The 21,359-nt window shown below is 40.2% G+C and overlaps 2 protein-coding genes across 2 annotated transcripts; both read left to right on the top strand.

Annotated features, from left to right (window-relative positions):
- Window positions 1-11,043: 11,043 nt before the first annotated feature.
- On the top strand, window positions 11,044-11,952 carry fabp4b (fatty acid binding protein 4b). The gene is made up of 4 exons (XM_023272975.2): window positions 11,044-11,199; window positions 11,352-11,527; window positions 11,605-11,706; window positions 11,797-11,952. The coding sequence occupies exons 1-4, from the start codon at window positions 11,127-11,129 to the stop codon at window positions 11,848-11,850; spliced, it is 405 nt and encodes a 134-aa protein (XP_023128743.1). The 5' UTR covers window positions 11,044-11,126; the 3' UTR covers window positions 11,851-11,952.
- A 2,310-nt stretch (window positions 11,953-14,262) lies between these two features.
- Window positions 14,263-18,993, top strand: LOC111570302 (protein FAM8A1-like). Its single transcript, XM_035949424.2, has 5 exons — window positions 14,263-14,887; window positions 16,441-16,561; window positions 16,672-16,795; window positions 16,895-17,034; window positions 18,192-18,993. The coding sequence occupies exons 1-5, from the start codon at window positions 14,434-14,436 to the stop codon at window positions 18,334-18,336; spliced, it is 984 nt and encodes a 327-aa protein (XP_035805317.1). The 5' UTR covers window positions 14,263-14,433; the 3' UTR covers window positions 18,337-18,993.
- The last annotated feature ends 2,366 nt before the right edge of the window (window positions 18,994-21,359 follow it).

Here is a 21,359-nt window from a genome sequence, read left to right as displayed (position 1 = left end):
TTATACATGTGTGATCAGAGTCCAGCCCTAATCACGTCCATAGGTTGATATACACTCACAGTCATAGCGCCACATGGCGGCCATTTTGAATTTCTCGCCATTAAACAGGAAGTGCTGTGTAACCAGACTGTACATGCTCCAATCTGCCTGAAATTTTACATGCATGATCAGAGTCCGGCCCTAATCACATCTTTGTGCCACTTGGCGGCCATTTTGGATTTCTCGCCATGAAACAGGAAGTGCTGTGTAACCAGCCTGTACATGCTCCAATCTGCCTGAAATTTTACATGCATGATCAGAGTCCGGCCCTAATCACATCTTTGTGCCACTTGGCGGCCATTTTGGATTTCTCGCCATGAAACAGGAAGTGCTGTGTAACCAGCCTGTACATGCCCCAATCTGCCTGAAATTTTACATGCATGATCAGAGTCCGGCCGTAATCACATCTTTGTGCCACTTGGCGGCCATTTTGGATTTCTCGCCATGAAACAGGAAGTGCTGTGTAACCAGCCTGTACATGCTCCAATCTGCCTGAAATTTTACATGTATGATCAGAGTCCGGCCCTAATCACATCTTTGCACCACTTGGCGGCCATTTTGGATTTCTCGCCATGAAACAGGAAGTGCTGTGTAAGTAGCCTGTACATGCTCCAATCTGCCTGAAACTTTACTCTCTCAGTTGCAGCGCCTCCTGGTGGATATGCGTGGGCCAGTCGGGCCGCTCGGATGCGAGGACTCGTCCAACGCTGCTTGCAGCTTTTATTGGTTTAGTGGTTGGAAGTCAATAAAACATTAGCGTCAGTCAAATTGAATGCGTCTGTGGATGGAAGTGGTGGTTGCCTTGTGCTGCTCTTCACTTCACTGCAGCTCCATGGCTCCATCTGCTGGACGGACAGAAGTGCAGCAGCTGATGGCAGCTTCTTTGACCTCACGCTGCTGTCAGACCCCAGATTAGGGTTTATTTCAGATATATATAATAGAAAATAGTAATTAAAAAATAAGCTGATGTTGTATTTTTGCAGCAGTGAGTTTTACAGGGTTAAGAGCAACCAGTCAAAGGTTATTACTGAGGATTTTAAACAAAAACATTCAGGCAAACAGTTAACATCATAGGGTGCCTGACATGTTTGTTTTTTTTCCGGGTCGATACAGATTTTTTTTTGTAATCAAGGAGATCAATAACCAAGATTTGGAATCACTACACATTTGCAGAAAAAATAAAGTTTTTGAACAGCACATAAAGTTAAGTTAAAATTAAAATAATCACGAGTTGCAGCCTTTGCTTATTTATGTTTTACATGCTGAAGTTGTCCTTCAGTGTTTCACTGATCAGATTGTGCTGTGGGCAGGAACAAGATCAGAGGGAGGCAGCTGCAGCAGACCCAAAGTAGTTTCACATTCATTTATCTGATCAGATTTCAGGGGGCTTTTTTTTTTTTTTTTTTTTTTTTTTTAAGAAATGGGACCAATAATTGAAAACATGCTAAATATCAGATGGGATCATTGGTGTCACAGGACATCTGCAGACACAGGTCAAAGATTACAAGGAGTTTAACGAATGAAACTAAAACCAACACAGAAAGGATAACTAAACCAAGGTGAAAACAAAAAGGGGAAACCAGACTAATTGTAGGAGAAAGGTTCTGGTTTCAAAGTCTCTGGTCTGGCAGAGAGCGGAAGAATGAAGAACCGGGCCTTCGTGGATTAAGGTGATTGAGAACAAGTGAATCAACCCCCACACCTGTGAGAGAGATGGATGGATGGATGGATGGATGGATGGATAGATAGATAGGGAGGTAGATGGACCATAGATAGATGGATGGATAGGTAGATTCTGCAGTGGGGAAATTTTCAGTGTGGCAGTAGCAGATAGGAAAAAAAGTGAAAAGAAAACCAGCACTCAGTGCACAGATATAAATAGATGCTTTCTCCTTAGAGAAGAAATAGAAATGCTTGTAAAAAAAAAAATCTTGTGAAATTGCACATATTGACTTATTTACATTTTATTGCAGTTACTTCATGGGTGATCTGAACTACTGGGAGCAGGCTTGATTGAACACAGTCTGACTGCTGCAGGAAGGAAGGACCTCCTTCAAACATTGTGGGTGAAGCAGTCTGTCCCTGAAGGAGCTGCCTGGTGATGGTCCTGTTTCCTGCAGGGGGTGGGAGATGTCCTCCATGATAGACAACAGCTTTGTCATCATCCTCCTGTCTAACACCAGCCCAGGACAGAGCTTGCTTTCTTAACCAGTTTCTTTAGTCTCTTCCTGTCTGCAGCCGTGATGCTGCTGCTCCAGCAGACCACTCCATACAGGATGGCTGATACCACCACACAACCATAAAAGGTCCTCAGAATTGCTCCCTGCACCCCGAAGGACCTCAGTTTCCTGAGCAGGTGAAGTCTGTTCTGACCTTTCTTACACCGTGCGTTGGTGTTCTATCTCTAGACATGTTTGAATGTCTTTATCAATAAATGGTCAAACACGTGTTGAGTGTCAGTTCAGCTCTTTGTTCCACACATGTATATGTTCCTATGTGATTGGTGTCTTGCAGTCAGAGTGTAAAAAATTGAAGCTGTCAGAGGCTTTCTGTGGTGAAGAGGCTGCAGGACATCAGCTGCTCCAACAGGTGACGCCTTTGTTCTTTGGCTCCAACCAGAACCAGCAATAAATCAGCATGAGCTGCAGCTTATCCACCTCATAGAGTGTATAATAAAGAAACCAAGAGGTTTTAGTTGATAGCTGTCTCTAGTGAATGACCAGCAGTGTCTTGTTCAGGTTGTGAGGAGAAGTAAAAAGCTTACAGCAGCTGGTATTCCCAGGTAGTCTCCCATCCAAATACTAACCAGGCCCAACCCTGCTTAGCTTTGCAGATCCGATGAGATTGGGTGTATTCAGTCTCAGAAACAAACCTACAATATAAGTTCTGTACCTCACATGATTCAAATCTCCACTCACACCTTTTATTTGTCCTTTGATTGCTCCAGTACTGATTGATGCCATCATTTAAGCCAATTTACAACAACACCTTGTAGGAAATGTGGTGCAGAGGTAAGTTCTGTGCCTCACATATTGAAGGTCCATGGTTCAAATCCCCACTCACACTTTTTATGTGTCCTTTGGATGCTCCAGTACTAATTGCTAGCATCATTTAAGCAAAGTTAGAGCAGCATCTTGTAGGACAGGTGGTGTAGAGGTAAGTTTTTTGCCTGGCATGTTGAAGGTCCCCGGTTGAAATCCACCTTAGTACCTTTATTATCTTCACCTCCTTAATAGTTTTGTGTACCATCATTTACGAAAACTAACGGTTACACCCAGTAGGAAGGATAGCGCAGTGGTAAGTTATCTGCCTCTCATCCAGGAGGTTTTTGGTTCGAATCCAGCCCAGGGCTCTTTTGACACTTTTTAAGATAAGATAAGATAAGATAAAGTTCTTTATTTCTCCCCACTCCAGGGGAAATTTACATTGTTACAGCAGCTTTATTTACAATATATACATACTTTGGCTGTATGACAACCTCTTTCAACCATCATTACAACAAAGTCCACGAAGGACCTTGTGTGAAAGATAGCTCACACATAGGTTGTGTGTCTGTCATGTGGAGGGTCACGGTTCGAATCCCCACTGGGAACCTTGCGGAGGATGATAGCGGAGTGGAAAGGTTGTGGTCTGTGGTGTGGAGTGTCAGTGGATTGGAGTTGAAGGGTGGTTCCTGGCAAAACCCAGAAGTTGCCTGAAAAAGGCAAAGAGCGCAAAGAGCGCAAAGCTTTTATTTATTTTTTGTTTTCAAGGCCACAGTTCGGGGACATAAAGGAGTTTTGTAGAGAAAGACGGATGACCCGTCCAATGCTGCTTGCAGCTTTAATTTTTAACTTGAGTTTGGACTCGACAGTTTTTGTGAGGAGGTTGGACTTTAGGCTTTGTGCTGGAGGGTTGAACCCTGATTTCCAAGATGTTCTAAGTGTACAGACCTCTTGAGTCCTGAGGAGATGAGCTTTCACACAGTGTGAGGGCTGAAATTTTCGAAGTTTCACAGTAGCTGTCTGTAAACTAGAACCTTGAGATAGTCCAAGGACTCGTGTCTTCTATGTCCATGTGTAGTTGTCTGTTAGTTTGAAATGTCAGATAGTGTGAGGACTGAAATGTGCAAAGTGTCTTAGTACTTCTCTGTTAGTTAGAAATTTCTGTTTAATCGAAGCCTTAAAAGTTGTGAACATGAGTCTTGATTTCACATTTAGAGTATCCATTTGAGTTTTGGTGAGATGTTCACCTGTGTGCTATTTAGAAATGGTCCAGAAACTTTGATTGTATTCACTGAAAAGTATAGTTAGTGGTGATCAGAAGGTAACATTAGTTTGATCAATGATTTCAACTATTAGTAGACTTTATGAGGGAAGCAGTTTTGAGAAAAGAGTTATTAGTAAATCAATTCATAGTGCAACCCAGAACATTGAAAGAGGAACTGTTTGAAGAAACAACCAGATGTTTTTGTTTCAGAACAGAAAACGTTTTAAGATATGTAAATTTATTTGTTTTTTTGGATTTTGTTATTGTGTCTTCTGTGTAATTAGATATTCAAAAGTGTCACTGGTGTTTTTCAAATTTTTTGTCTGTATTTAGATTCATCTTAAAAGTGTAGTCTTGGTCTTTTGTCATTCTGTATGATTTTATAATATTAGATTAGATGTCCAAATGTTCTGTCTTTTTAATGTGTAATTGTTGAGTCAAAAGTATTATTGGATGTGATGAGTTAAAATATTATTTTCAATATTAAATGTTTAGATAAACTGTTGTAGTTTGTTATTTTAAGAACTTGTAGTAGATTTTAATGTGTAATTGTATATTTAAAGTTTTCATAGTAAATTGTGTTTAATTCCTAGTAAAAGTGTTATTGTCTTTAAGGTGTTTATTTGTAAATAAACATTTAACTATTTAAATAAGTGTAGTAGTCTCTTTCACTTTTTGTTTGGATAGGCGTAGTGAGAGACAGCCAGACAACGGGGTTAGAAATAAGAGGTAGGCCAGCGCATACAGCATGGGGTGTACAAGCGGGAGTCGAACCCAGGCCTCAGCGGCGGGGACCAAGTACATACGTCAGAGGCGTAACCCGTAGAGCTACATGAGCACATATGTTCTCGCCTTGTAAACGTGTATAAATCCAATAGAAAGTCTAGGGATAGAGTTAGGGTTACAGAGCAAGGTCCTTACAGCATTAATGAAAAATAAGGTAAATTTAATATGACACATAAATATTTTTAATATTAATACTAAGCAACAGAATAATCCGAGAAATTAATCCACGGTTTTCCCTTCAGCATTGTGGGTCTAAATATCCTCTATCGGAGACGTGCAACCACAATGCTGAAGGGAAAACCCCAACTTTATTTTATAATTTTTTTGGGTTGAGTGGCTTAATATTAAATTATGAAAAAATTTTAATTTATATATCAATTTTTTATGATACATTACAACTGTCAGGACCTTCCTCTCCAACCCTAACCCTTCCCCTGGACTTCTATTGGGTTGGTACACCTTTGCTGACATGCAACATGTGTGATCATATAGCTCTGCGGGTTAAGCCACTGACGCATGTAGTAGGTCCTCAACGCTGAGGCCCTGGTTCGATTCCCGCTCGCAACCCCGTGCTGTATGAATTGTTCTCATTCTTATTTCTACCCCATTGTCTGGCTGTCTCTCACTATGCCTATCCATCAATTAACTGCAAAAGACTACAACACTTTTTTACAAATTTCCTGTTTCTTTATTAAATACAATTCTTTAATTTCTTACATCTTTTTTCCCCCCCATACTTTATAAAAGTTTAATTGTCTTAACTTTTTCCCATTTATTTAATTGCTTCTTTTTTATGTATTTTCTTTCTTTAATCTTCTTCTTTCTAGAATTTTACACCAACCTTAAATTTTGGGTCATTTTTTGACATTTTGAAAAGCTATCAACTCAAACAGGGTAACACCGACAGATATGAAATTCAGCCAGGATGTACTCCAGGCATGGGTGATCAAAAGTTATCAAAATGCTCACCTTAAGTCTGAGGGCGTGGCCATGGTGGCCTCGTGAATTCTGATGCTTCGCCATGAAACATCAACTGCTGTGTAACTGCCCTAAACATGCTCCAATCTGCCTCAAACTTTACATGTGTGATCAGAGTCCAGTCCTGATCACATCCATAGGCCGACATGCATTCTCGGTCGCAGCGCCACCTGGTGGACGTGCGCGGATTCGCCGACCAGCAAGGATGCGATGACCCGTCCAACGCTGCTTGCAGCTTTAATTATTCTTTTTTCTGTCGCATTTAAAATTGCATTTTTAGCGGCCTTATCATACCCCAAAATGCATGAAACTTGGCATGCTCATCAGGACTGGCGAAAAATTTGATATTTCATGGGAGTTGCACATGTGTGTGGCAAAATGGCTCCATAGCGCCCCCTGGAAAATTGAAAATTTGGTCATTAGGCCAACTTGCACGACGGTTTATCTACAGCTACAAAATTTTGTATGCATATTCAGCACATCAGGAAACACAAAACAGTCAATCACGGTCACGCCCTAAACCCAACAGGAAGTCGGCCATCTTGAATTAGCTGTAAATTTTTTTGAGATTAATAACTCAGCGGGGGTAAGTCCGAGAGACCTTAAATTTGGCCAGTACATGCAACAGCCCAACCTGATAGAAAGTTATCAAAATGCTGTGCAAAAGTCAAAGGGCGTGGCCATGGCGACTCCCAAAAAAATGGATCCTTCGCCATAAAACAGGAAGTGGTGTCTAACTCAGCTGTACATGCTCCAATCTGCCTGAAATTTTACATGTGTCATCAGGGTCCAGCCCTGATGACATCCATGTGGTTATGTACATTGACAGTCATAGCGCCACCTTGTGGTAGCAGGAAATAGACATTTTTTACAATTTGATGTACTATTCTGAGCAGATTGATGATATTCACCTCAAATTTGGTGACATAAGCCAGAAGACATTGATGATGATTCCCAGAGAAAATGGTGACTCGTCGTCAAAGGGCGTGTCTGTGGCGGCGTGGCGAATTTCGATTTCTCGCCATGAAAATTGAATTATTAATATCTCAGCTGGAAAGGATCCAATCCGGACCAAATTTCATGTGATGGACACCAGTCCGGTTCTGAACACATCCACATTCATAAATTTAGAAATACTCATAGCGCCACCTATTGGCAACAGGAAGAAATTGTCATTACATTTGCACCTACCATTGCCTGAAACTTTGTCAAATCATCTTGAAAATTGGTCAGCTCAGTGGTCACGCCTAGACAATGCCACAGTGTGAAGATTTTGACGATTCATAAAACACTGTTGCCGTGGCAACGCATCGTTGCAGTAATAAATAAAGTACTTTTTGACAGGTTAAAAATGCTGAAATGCTCGCCAAAATTACCACACATATCTGGACCGGCAACCCATTTCATATTTTAGGGAAACTGCACATGTGTGTTGCAAAATGGCTCCATAGCGCCACCTGGAAAATTTCAAACAGTTACTACAGCCAGTACGTGTCACCTAGAATTATAAAATTTGATACACATATGTAACTCGTCAAGACACACAAAAATGTAATTGACACCCATGCCCAAAATCCAACAGGAAGTCAGCCATTTTGAATTATTTGTCGTATGTTTTGACGATTTTGGGTCATTTTTAGACATTTTCAAAAGCTATAAACTCAAACAGGGTAACACCGAGAGAGATGAAATTCGGCCAGGATGTACTACACACATGGGTGATCAAAAGTTATCAAAATGCTCCGCAAAAGTCTGAGGGCGTGGCCATGGCGGCCTCCTGAACTTTGATGCTTTGCCATGAAATATCAACTGCTGTGTAACTACCCTAAACATGCTCAAATCTGCTTCAAACTTTACATGTATGATCACAGTCTTGCCCTGATCACATCCATATGCTGACATACAGCCACAGTCATAGCGCCACCTGGTGGATAGAAGGAAATGCTCTATAACTAGCCTGTACATGGTCCGATCTGCCTGAAATTTTTTGTGTGTGATCAGAGTCCGACCCTGATCATATCTACAGGCCAATATACACTCTCGGTCGCAGCGCCACCTGGTGGATGGACAGTAAAATCTCTATAAGTAGCCTGAACATGCTCCAAACTGCCTGAAATTTTATGTGTGTGATCAGAGTCCAGCCCTCATCACATCCATAGGCCGACATGCACTCTCGGTCGTAGCACCACCTGGCGGACGTGCGTGGATTCGCCGACCGGCACGGATGCGAGGACCCGTCCAACGCTGCTTGCAGCTTTAATTATTAGGGTCCGAGCACCGAATGGTGCGAAGACCCTATTGAAATGCAAGGAATTATTATTATTATTCCGCTTTTTTCTACGGACGTGGAAAATGCATTTTTGGCGGCCTTATCATACCCCAAAACGCGTGAAACTTGGCATGCTCATCAGGACTGGCGAAAAATTTGATATTTTACGGGAGTTGCGCATGTGTGTGGGAAAATGGCTCTATAGCGCCCCCTGGAAAGTTGAAAATTTGGTCATTAGGCCAACTTGCACGACGTTTCATCCACAGCTAAAAAATTTTGTATGCATATTCAGCACATCAGGAAAGACAGAAAAGTCAATTACGGCCACACCCTAAACCCAACAGGAAGTCGGCCATCTTGAATTAGCTGTGAATTTTGATGAGATTAATAGCTCAGCGGGGGTAAGTCCGACAGACATCAAATTTGCCCAGCATATGCAACACTGCCTCCTGATGAAAAGTTATCAAAATGCTCCGCAAAAGTCAAAGGGCGTGGCCATGGCGATCCTCAGAAATATTGATCCTTCGCCATGAAACAGGAAGTGGTGTCTAACTCTACTGTACATGCTCCAATCTGCCTGAAATTTTACGTGTGTGATCAGAGTCCGGCCCTCGTCGCATTCGTAGGCCGACATGCACTCTTGGTCGTAGCGCCACCTGGTGGACGTGCGTGGATTCGCCGACCAGCATGGATGCGAGGACCCGTCCAATGCTGCTTGCAGCTTTCATTATATATTGTATCTCTAAGGAAAGGAAGGGACTTGTATTGTACCTCTGTTTCTGAAAATGTTACCATTTCTATAGCTCATTACAGAGAAAACTGAAGTGTGTTTTAGTGAAATTCAGAGAGAGTAACCTTAATATGAAACTGAAAACACTGGCATTGAAACAACGCCAACAAGTGGAGTCGTTTCTGGCTTGGATCTCAGTTTTCACCCTCACATCAACATAATTAAGAATGCATTTTATCATGTTACTGCAGTGAAACTGAGATTTTATTTCTCAGGTCAATGCAGAAACTCTAAGACAAACTTTTTTACTTGCAGGATTGTAACATTCTGCCATCTAACCTCCTTGACAAGAATAAAACTCAGCTACAACTGTGTTCAAACTGAGCTTCATGTTGACTGGGACCAGATGGAGACACATTACAGCAGTTTTAAAGCCTCTGTGTGCTCTGAATGTAAGGTCCTTTTACTGGTTTTAAAACTCTTAATGGTCTTGATCCTGCCTATTTGTCAGATTCACTTCTATCCTATGAAGCTTCAGGTCTTCTACCAGTGGTCTTGTTGTAATTATGGAACAGACTTCATGAAGGCCTGAGAGCAACACAGAGTGGTGACATTTTTAAAAGCAACATTTACTTTTTCCATTTACCTTTTGATTTGACTGGTTTTATTTTCAATGAGTGCTGAATAATTAGAAAGAAAAGTATAAATGAATAGACAAATAAATAAATAGAAGTGATACAGTATGTGATTTTAAAATGTTAATGCTAATTATAATTTATCAGACTTATTATTTGCAGTAGTAGCAGTAGTATTAGAAGTACTAGTACTAGCATTAGTACTAGTAGTGGCATGTTGAACTGAGGGACTGCTACATAAATACATAAATAAACGCACCAGAGGATAAGAGAAAAATTCAAAAGCGCAATAATGATGATAATAATGGTAAATAGAAATACAAATTCTGAATCACAAAATAGGACAAACATACATTTATGAAATGATAAAGGATGGAATTATACTAAAAAGTATAAATAAATGCATTTAAACATTGGGATTTTGAAATATGAATAGAATTATCATTATTAATTATCCTTAAAATATCGTATTAATTATATTAAGATAAAAATAACAACAACAACAACAACAACAATAATAACAATAATAATAATAATAATAATAATAATAATAACAATAATAACAATAATAATAATAATAATAATAATAATAATAATAATAATAATAATAATAATAATAATAATAACAGAGTGGTGAATTTTTAAAAGCAAATGCAACTTTTTAGCCAGACCTTGATTGGTTTGATTGGCTTGATTTTCAATGGGTACTGATGAATATAAATACATAAAATGGATATACAACGGGATTTTAAAATGTCAATAATGTTAAATAAATAAGATAATAAATGCATTTAAAATATGAATAGAATTGTTATTATTATTACAACAGCAACAACAATAATAATGTCTTTAAAAAAACAAAATATTTCTTTATTTTGCTATTTCACTTTAGTCTATTTTCTCTGTCTTTAAAACTTAGATTTTTTAAATTATTGTTTTGTTATTTTGAGTATTTGAATTGCACCATTTTTGGGTGTTTCCTCATTGGATTTATTTCTAACAACATTTCCTCAGACTTTTGGTCTTATTTTTGTTGAGTCTTTCATTCATAACTATAGGAGATTTGGGAAGGTGGGGTTGTTTGTATGTTTTGTTTTTTATTCATGTTGTTCTGTAAATCATTTTGTGCTGCAGTCTACTAGCATAAATATAACCGACTGACAGAAATCAGGTTGAACACACACACACACACACACACGCACGGACGCACACACGTTATCAAACACATCATCACAATCTGAATTTTTAAGGGCACGCCCCCTCCTTGATCCGCGCGTTTCTATGGCAACCTGCGCACCTGCTGCTGATTGGTGGCTCCGCACCAAACCACGTGGTCGTCCGGCCTTCAAATAGAGTCTCGGTGCAGCGTGTCAGTCTCTCCGCGCCTCACCGTGGAAACGCTTCAGAATCCTGCAGCCCTCAGCGCCTCATCCTCAGCATCATGGTCGAGCAGTTCACCGGGACCTGGACTCTGGAGTCCAGCGACAACTTCGATGAATACATGAAGGCAATCGGTAACGTGGCTGTTAATTTGCTTTGTGTTACTTTAGGAGGTTGTAACTTTAAAGGGGAGCACCAGCAAGTTGTTAAACATAAGCTTTACGTTTCATGTATGAGTTTCAGAGTTGAAACACTGTCTTAATTTAGCCCCCTTTGTGTTTTAAAGGTGTGAACTTTGCCACTCGCCAAATGGGCAACCTGGCAAAGCCCAACCTGATGATCAGCGTGGGGGACGATGGTCTCATTTCAATGAAGTCTGAGAGCACCTTCAAGACCACAGAGATCAAATTCAAGCTCAACGAGCAGTTCGATGAGACAACCGCAGATGGCCGCAACACCAAAGTGGGTTGTCCTCTCAATATGAACCATCTTTCAAACACATTTTAGTGCATTTCTGACTCCTGACTTGTACTTTTCAGACCACCATCACTTGTGAGAATGGCAAACTAATGCAGGAACAGAGTTGGGATGACAAGACGACCACACTAGAGCGAGAAATTAAGGATGGCAAACTGACAGCTGTGAGTAATCAACCAATTACCTGATTAATTTGAACATTCCTATTGTTGGTAAATTAAGAATTTCTAACATTTTGACTCCTGTCTCGATAGAAATGTGTCATGGGTGATGTTGTTGCAATGAGGACCTATGTGAAGGCACCATAATTCCTCTGGAGCTTTTCTGGCCTTGACATCTTTCTTATCAACACACCAAATGCACTGAGCTGTTGCTAAACATGCCAATAAAATCTGAACTGTGATACTCAAGTCTGTGTAGCAGTTACTTGTCTGCTGGTGTCAAAAATGAATTTAAATCAGAACGCACTGAGCTTTTGCAAAAGCTACTTTGAAAGCCAAACTAATCGCGTGGAAGTCAATAACACTCCAGAACACTGCCCTCGTTTTCCTAGCACCATGTGATCATTTCTGGAGTCTTGATCAGTATTTCCTAGAATGTAATGTGATTTAGATTACAGGGCTGGCTGCCAGACTTGAATTAAAGCAAATAAGTTGTTCAAACATTAGATTACACATCTTATAGTGAGGGGGAATAAAGCGGCTTGGCTGGAGAGACTAATCTAAACGCTACATGGAGAGAGGGTGGGGGGTTTGCACAAAGGCCTTTTGTTGCAACAAGAAAAAGCGACATGTTCCATGAGCGCAGCCCTCTGAGGACAAGGACGTGGGCGACCGGGGAGGCCGAAAATCCCTGCTTGGGGTCGAGCACGTTGACCTCCGATTGTGGCAGGCCTCTTGTCTCGGATGCACAGACGTGGAGCTCGAGCAAGCGCACGTAATTCGTTTTAATTAGGGTTCTTTGGAGCAGTAGGTTGAGGCATAAATTCTCCAAAAGATTTCCAGGCTTTAGTGAATGATTGTGACCCCAGGTGGCGGTCAGGCAACAATGAGCGCCGACTAATGATGAGCTGGTTCGTTTGTCTCGAGTGCCACGTTGTATAAGACCACGCCACATGCACACGGGCATTACTTTAACTCTTGTACATACTTGGAACATAATGATATATGCATGTTTTAAATAAGTGTAATTTCTTAATATGCATGGATCAAATACATTTTTTCTTTGGTGCAGAATGCTTCCTAATTTTAAATTTTTGAATACCCCATTGTTAAGGATTAAGCTTACTTTGGGTAGTGTGTGTGTGCAGGTTTTAAGACGCAGACCTTCTTTGAAATGGTTTGACCCCTTTAAACACAATCACACCATCAGCTGGTGAATTCTTGTATTGTTCTGAATCGACTTAAGGGCTCCTTTGTTAGTCTTAAGAGGACCCAGTGGCTCCACACAAACAAATACTGTCTTGGTTACTATTTTCAGTTTTTCTATTAACTGAAATGAATCTATTGGTCATGATGGGTTAATCATTTAATCTGTAATACATCCAAAATAACAACAAATAAAGACTTTGACACTGATTATTGAGAAAGTGTGTAATTTAGGCGTGGAATTCTTAGTAAAAATGTAACAAAAAATGGAAAATAGCTACAGTTTTTTTTTAACATTTCTATCATTTCTAGCAGAAAAAATATTGGTCAGCTAAAAATTCACTATAAATCAAAATATACGTACAAAATAATAAATTGCTTTAGAAGTTAATAGGATCTAGTTAAGTCATTATTTAAAGATAATATTTAAAACAACTGCTTTACAGGAGAAAAATAAGAATGGCATTACAAATTAGTTTAAAAAGTTCAAAAAATAAAGTGAAGACCCACAGTATTATTTATTATATGAAATTTAATGAGTAATATAAAAATTATGGGTAAAACCCTTCAAAATCTTGTAGAATACATACTTTAGAGCAAGGTTAAGGCCCTACAATATTATATATAATACAAATTAACTTGACTAACTTAAATATTAAGGTTCAGAAACTATATTATTATATATTCTAGCAAATTACCTGATTAATTTGATAGATAAAGTTAACTCCATACAACATTATACATGCAAGAACCAAAATATTCCTTATACCGAATAAACATTTTCACTATTAACAAAATACATTTTTAAGGTTAAAGCTGTGCAATATTATGTATAATACACATTAACCTGACTAATTTATACAATATTCTATACTCTAACAAATTGCCTCACTAATTTTAAAAGTAAAGCAAAAAATCCTACAAAATTATGCATGAAAAACTTGTCAAATCCAAAGATTTGCTATGTATACTAGGCAGCAGATTTGTCCTCAAACTACTCGACCAGCATGCACCAGTGTGAAGCTGCAAGCAGAACATTTTTCCAGCAAATAATTAAAAGGCATCTAATTAATTAAGTGCTAAATATTCATATTTTAATTAAACATGGAAGTGGGATCATTCAAACAAACCCAAAAGCTACATTCTGACATGTTTTGCTGCGTTACATACTGATTTGAATTATTGCATAACATGAACTTGGAGACCCTGAATATCATTAATATCACAGCAGCTTTTATTTTGGGAGAAATACTGCATCCCGGTGGCCGCTTCCTGTAACAGCAGGAAGTTATTGGAGTGTGCCACTGCATCCAGACAGAGGGGGAGACCGTTTCACAATTTGTCGCGATTTTGTGAGGAGTTTTGTGATTGTGTCTGTTTTGAACAAATTAATAAAAAATCAAATCTGTTTTGATGTAATAGACAACAATAATGTTTTTCTCGTTCATAACATTAATTTCACACTTCTCCCGTCTTCGTCTTAGATGAATTATTCCCGTATGACGCGCCCCAACGCCATCAAACATGGCCGACAAAGACAACACAAATATGGAAGTCGATAAAGAAAAGGATAAACCTTTTGCTAACTCGATTAAGACAGTCGTTGCCGAGGCTCCTCCGAGAACAGGCGAACGGAACGGAGCCGAGGCCGTGAAAGACGCCGCCGGAAGCTGCGCCACGACGGAGTACTGCGAGAAGCTGCAGGCATGGATGTGGCAGTACTACACTGGATATGTGAACTGGCAGAGCTGGCTGGCAGCGTCAGCCATGCCCTGCCCGTATTATCTACAGCCACCCAGCGGGACGTCTACGGCTCTGGATTTTAATTCCCAGAACTGGTACTCCAGTCCGTTTGGTCTCCCCCTGTCGCCCTATCCGCCGGCGGTCACCTCCCCGAGCAGCCGCGGAAGCGACGCCGCCGGCGGGGCTGGTGTGGCCGCTCAGCAGCCGCAGGAGAATGGAAACGCTCAGAGACCAGGTAAACACAAAAACTGCTGCTTTATGTCTGCAGGTTGTGAAAAATGTCAGTTTAAAGACAACTATAACAACTTTACGGACACCATACGGGTAAAACTATGTGGACACACCCCTGTCTACTTACAATTTAACCCCAAATTATTCATACCCTTGGCAACTTTAAGTTTATAATGATTTTATATTTGGCCATCAAGTTTCTTCTGGCTGGAAATGACATAAACAAGTGACAGAACACTACAAGCTACAAGACATTTAGATTTGAGCTATGTCTGTATTTTTTATATATTTACTACAAACAACATGCCCAAAATTGTGCATGTTCCTTGCAATTGTAGCACTAAATGCAGATTCTATACCATTCCACATGTTCCTGTTAATTTCTGCCATGTTCTACAGTATTCTAATTAGAGGTCGACCGATATGGGATTTTCAAAGGCCGATGCCGATACCATCCATCCATTTTCTATACACCGCTTAATCCTCATTAGGGTCGCGGGGGCGTGGGCTGGAGCCTATCCCAGCTGACTCGGGCAAAGGCAGGGGACACCCTAGACAGGTCACCAGTCTGTCGTAGGGCTACATACAGAGACAAACAAGCACTCTCACATTCACACCTACGGGCAATTTAGAATGATCAATTAACCTCAGCATATTTTTGGACTGTGGGAGGAAGCCGGAGTACCCGGAGAAAACCCACGCATGCACAGGGAGAACATGCAAACTCCATGCAGAAAGATCCCGGGAAAGCCGGGACGTGAACCAGGGATCTTCTCGCTGCAAGGCGAAAGTGCTAACCACTACACCACTGTGCAGCCCGATGCCGATACCGATTTTTAAAAAAATTTTCAGCCGATGGCCGATATCTGAAGCCGATTTTTAAGGGTGGGGGGGGGTGGGGGGGCTGCTAGTATAATTAGATAATGTATGCCTAAGGCTGATGCTAAAACTTAAACGGCTAACTTTTACAGTTTGATGATCACACAGTAAAGACTTTTAAAGGCTAAATCAACATTGCATTTTCTCTCTTACCAAGAAACAAATCTCTTACCTGTTTTTTTACCAAATAAGCAGGTGTGGAGCGAGGCTTGTTGTTGCCTGGCTCACTCGCTCCGCTCATGCTCCGCTGTCTGAGTGCAGTACTTTAACAGTACTTTTCTGTACCTTTTAGTCTGGGTCTGTTTTATGATTTGGGCACAACCGCTTTACACAATTCAAAGAGCATTTGAATTTTCTTAAGCTTCTAATGATGTTAAGAACAACAGTGCATTTCAGTCTTGGTGGCAGGAATGCAAGAAAAGTGGCAGTAAACTCATGCACAAAGGAAAGTCAGGCCAGGGCCATAGACAATCCAAATCCACAAATTCACCACTATCTGTAATGGTAGTTGTCTCCCATTGAACTAACTTGGCATAAAGTGGAACGCTGGCTGCTGGCCAGGCCTCATCATCAACAAATGCTCCTGTGACTGAATGAAAGCAATGATTTTATATGAAGCCTTTTTAGCCACAAATCAATGCACCTGTTTGACTTTTCTTTCTTGTTACTTTCCACCAGGTCGGGAGTATAGCATTCCTTCACCTCTCCAAAGATTAATGGCTGAAATGGTGGATTTCTTCATATTGTTTTTCATCAAAGCAACCATAATCATCAGTATTATGCACCTCAGTGGCATCAAGTGAGTTTCTGTAAATAGTGGTGACAAAAACACAATCAAGCTTGTGGTTTTTTTTTTACTCCTTTTAAAAGCAAACCAATTATTTCAGTTAATTTTCTTTTGTTTTGCAGAGATGTTTCCAAGTTCGCCATGCATTTCATAGTGGAGGAAATAGATGAAGACACATCGATGGAGGAGCTACAGAAAATGATGCTTGTTGCTCTTGTGTACCGGATATTAGTGTGTTTTTATGAGGTGAGCACTCATATTAAAGTTTTATCCTAAGTCTGAATTTGTGTTGTGAAGTGTTAAAAGACACCATACAGTTGAGTGATGGCTTCTTTCTTTGTTTAGATCGTGTGCATTTGGGGAGCTGGAGGAGCCACTCCAGGAAAGTTTCTCATTGGACTCAGAGTTGTCACATGTGACTCGTCAGTTCTGGTTCAGCCCAACAGGGTTCTTGTGGTGCCGGCGACTAACGTCTCTCTATCTGCGTGAGTAGCTCATCTTAAATGGTTTATGTCAGAAGTTTCGTAAAAGCTGTTTTCCGTTGCAGGAACTCGTGGGTGGATTTAATGCAACCAAAACTGCACCTGTAGAACCTCTTTTAGGGTAGTTTATGGGTGAGAAAAACATACTTCTTACAGTTGCAGACACCGAATCCTGGTATTAAATTATTAAATACTGGATTTCTCCAACATGATCAAGTCTGCTATTGGTACTAGATAAATCAAGACAATATATTTTCTGTTGGTTTTTGTTGCGCAAATGGTATCTTGCACATTTTTCTCATCAACTCTAGGAAGCATTTTTGCTAATCCCAATACAGAAGAAAGCCAGCTCTCTGTTAGCATGCATGCAGAGCCTCCTTTTGGTGACAGTGCTGGAGAAACATTCAAAAACTGTGGTTACATTTGACTAGAGTCAGTGTTGACATTGCTCAGCACTACAAGTACAAGTCTTTACATACAAAAGCAGAAACTTGATCAATATGTGCAAACATCTGGCAAAAAGTTGTTTTCATTGTTATAGACAAAACCCTGCATATATTTTTTTTTCTTAAAAGTGAAGAATGAAAAAGAATAATTATAGTAAAAAAACAACAGAAATTAAGCTAAGTTAATTATTTTTTAAACGTATTTAAAGTGTTTTTTCTTTGAAAATAAGAAACCAATAATACTACATAATGCTATTAAAGGATCAGATTAATAAGCAGTATTTATAAGAGTAGTAGCGCTGTTAAAATGTTAACGATATCCATCACTACATTTGAAAAACTACTGCATTTCAACACCGATTGATTTTCCTCTGGGAGGACAATGAACGCTTTATTTCTGTCCTCCTGATGTCCTTGTCTAATTGCAGTCTTCTCTCTAACATCACCAAAAACAATGTAAAATTCACCAGATAAGCTAACATAGCAAACCTCCATTGTTCTACTTCCTACATGCTCACAGAACTGGAGTTACTTCTAATATCTAATATTTGTTGAAACAGAAAGACTCCAAGTGCCAATAACCCGACTGTCCCTGTAAAAGTCTGCAACACTTTGCACCTGTTCTGCATTTTCTGCGATGGTGCGCTCTCTAATTTTAACTACGACCTGATTCACATCATGTAACAGAGAAACTTTTTCTGTCTCCCTCCACAGATCAACTGTCCGAGCCTTGAACAAGAACTTTTCTATTGCCTTCTTTTTCCCAGCCTTCATCACACTTCTGTTCTTCCAGCACAACAGGACTGTGTATGATATGGTAGCTGGTACGATTGTTGTCAAGCGCTCCAGGGCCAGATGATGCTGAAGTACACAGAGGAAGAGTCCTACAACAACTCTGGACAGGCACTGTGTGATGTTTTTTTTTTTTTTAACATGCCTGCAGACCTCAGACACCGCCCTTTGAAGGTATCAGAACACAGGAGAGCTGAGATGGTTGCAGAGAATCAAAGACACATCAGTATGAACTGTTTCCTACGGCTTGGGTTTGGTTTGTTTATGACACTCACTGTATTTCTGCATGTATCTCTGCAGTACATGCTTTCTGAATCTGCTCCCTGTGCCAAACATCTGTTTTACACACAGGAGAAATGATGCTACTTTTTCATTAACACAAGACTTGCCTCTTTTTTTAAAATTATCTTTCAGATTGAGGGTGAATGTCATGTCTCACTCAGTATTTAAGTTGCTAATTATGCATTTATGAGATTATACCTTCAGTGTTTTTTTGTATTAAATATTCGTCCTAAGAGTTGTACGCTCAGCTTTTTGGCAGCTGAAGAACTCTGGTTTAAAGGCACATTTAAATGTACTGAAGGGAAATTTAAACCTTAACACAAATGCTCTTCCTTCACTCTGACAGCATGTGTGTGATTGAAAAATTGACGTATTACACATTTTATGTGATTAAGTGTTTTTTGCATTTAAGAAGATTAAATGAAACCACCACTAATTCCCAGCATGTTTGAGATGTCTGTCTTTTAGCTTTTTTCTACTATTTGATGATTTTGGTTATATTTTGATATTAATTAAGCAGCATTGATGTCTCCACTGGGATTTAGTTCCTTCAAGTGTCCATCTCCAGCTCTTTGAAGGCTTCCTCTCCATCACTCTGCTCTTCACTTCCTCCACACATTCTGGATAGATTCAGGTCTGGACTCTGGCTGGGACGCTCCAACATCTTCTCATTGTTTTCTCTTCACCATTTCTTCACCACGTCGGCTCCATGTTTCACATTATTGTCTTGTTGGAAGCTCCAATGCTGCCCAAGGAGCAGTTTTTCTGCAGACTTCCTGATGTTCTCCTCCACAATCTCAGTGTTTCCTCTTTTCTCATGAAGACCGCCTGTTCCATCAGCTGAAAAACAGGCCCAAAGCATCACCTTCCCCCCTCTATTTTTGATCGTGGGGATGCTGTTCTTGGCCTTGAATCCTTCTCCTTTCTTTGTATCCAAACTACTGCTTTTTCATCTCATCCCGGTACAGACTTTCTTCCTTGTCCAGCTGAGCTTTTGTGAGTCCTTCTCGGTCTGATCCATGGAGACCAGCCTTGTTCAGTGTCAGCTTTGAGATTATGATATCAGCATGCTCTTGGTGCTGATGCTTGGATTCTTCGTGGCCTCTACCAACCTTGTCAACATCAGGGTGACTTTTGTCTCCCTGCCAGCCCTTTGAGACTTCCAGTGTGGAACTCTTGTTGTACTTTTTGATGCTGCTTTGCACTGATTCCACTGACACTTGAAAACACTTGGATATGACTTTATAATCTTTCCTGATCGTGTGAGCAGACACAATGTGCAGCTCTCTCTCAGTGACAGACTTTAACAGCAGCTCAGCGAGCATTTTGATTTAATTCATCACTAGCAATTGACTAGCAACTGACTAGAGAACTACTGCAACAGCTGGTCTCAGTTTATAGTGTATTAGAATGCTGTAAAACATGGTAGAAATTAACAAAGCCATTGGAACAATATAAAAGGTGCATTTTCTTGCAATAATTTCAGGGGGTATGAGTCATTTTGGACATGGTATCTTAAATAAAAGTGTGACATGTTTATGTCATTGCTAACCAAAAGAAACATATTGAGGAAAGAAAAATTTGGCTAGGGATGAACATTTTGGATTTTGGAAAGGTCCCTATCAAAGTTCTAGTATGCAACGCTTTATTTCATAGCAGAAAGTTAGTATCTGGAGTGTTAATTAAATTGAGATCTCACATGTCTAAATACGAGAGACCATAAATGAAACGGATTGTGACAATTCCTGGGTTGATTTATTGCTGTGAAACTGAATTGATGTACTCCACTCGTGTTTCACTGACAAATGATGCTGATCAGGCTTTGTTTTAATTAAACGCTGAGTAAAAATGGCAGCTAAGTTCATCACAATAATTCAACCGGCATCCATAAATGCAGTTTTCTATGTTGTGAGGGGATGACATTGTAAAAATGGAACCCAGAGTGATGATTATTTTTGCCAGTCAGAAGAGTTTGGCACCATCTAGTGTGTGTTTGCTGCTCATACAGACAGACGTCACCTCTCCATCCACCATACTGTCATGTATTTTCAGTTAAAATGAGTGTGTGTGATGTTCATTCATCACCACAGAGAGAAAATCACTCCGTCTGCCCGTGACATGAATCAGTCTCCTCTAAATCGAGCCTGAATCAGCTCCTTTCTGAGACAGTTTTTTCTCCGTACTTAGAATTTTCTGGCATATTAGAGGCGACTGTGGAAGCTCCAATTGTTGGCAAGTGTTGACATGCTGATTGTGTTAGGGCCCACTAAGTGGCAGCTTCAGCTGACAGCCACAGATGGTGCTCCCAGATTACAGAGTGACCCCCCCCACCCCTTCCCCAGTTGCCATGCATCATGCCATAGGCGGTGGAATAATACAGTGCAACTCCCCGTCATGGGGAGCTTCAGTGAGGACCAGAAAGTGTGGGCAGAAGCTACCCACCTCTATTACTGTGCTGTATATTGATGAGTGAGTGGAGCTCGATTTGGAGTCGAGGCATGTTTGTAATCTATTTTTATAGTGAGGATGTGCGGGAGGAAGATTTTAGGAAAGCTCAAGGGGGCATTCATCACTCTGGTTCACCTTTCTTTTGTTGTGTGTGTGTGTGAGAAGCTACTTAACGTTGCAGTGAGTAAGAATTGTTGTAAAAACTAGTGTGTAAATCACACCGAGGTTCACCCACGTTTCTATAAATGTGGAAGCTGCTCAAGTTTGAGTGTAAAAATAACCAAAAGTCCCTTTTTCATCAAATTATAATCTTTTACTCAATTCTATGTTGAGGAGATGAGCTGTATGTGTGTTTTCTAT

The sequence above is a fragment of the Amphiprion ocellaris genome, chromosome 9, assembly GCF_022539595.1.
Source record: "Amphiprion ocellaris isolate individual 3 ecotype Okinawa chromosome 9, ASM2253959v1, whole genome shotgun sequence".
NCBI lineage: Eukaryota > Metazoa > Chordata > Actinopteri > Pomacentridae > Amphiprion > Amphiprion ocellaris.
Note: the sequence above shows the minus strand (reverse complement) of the source record. Positions and strands in the feature narration are given on the sequence as shown.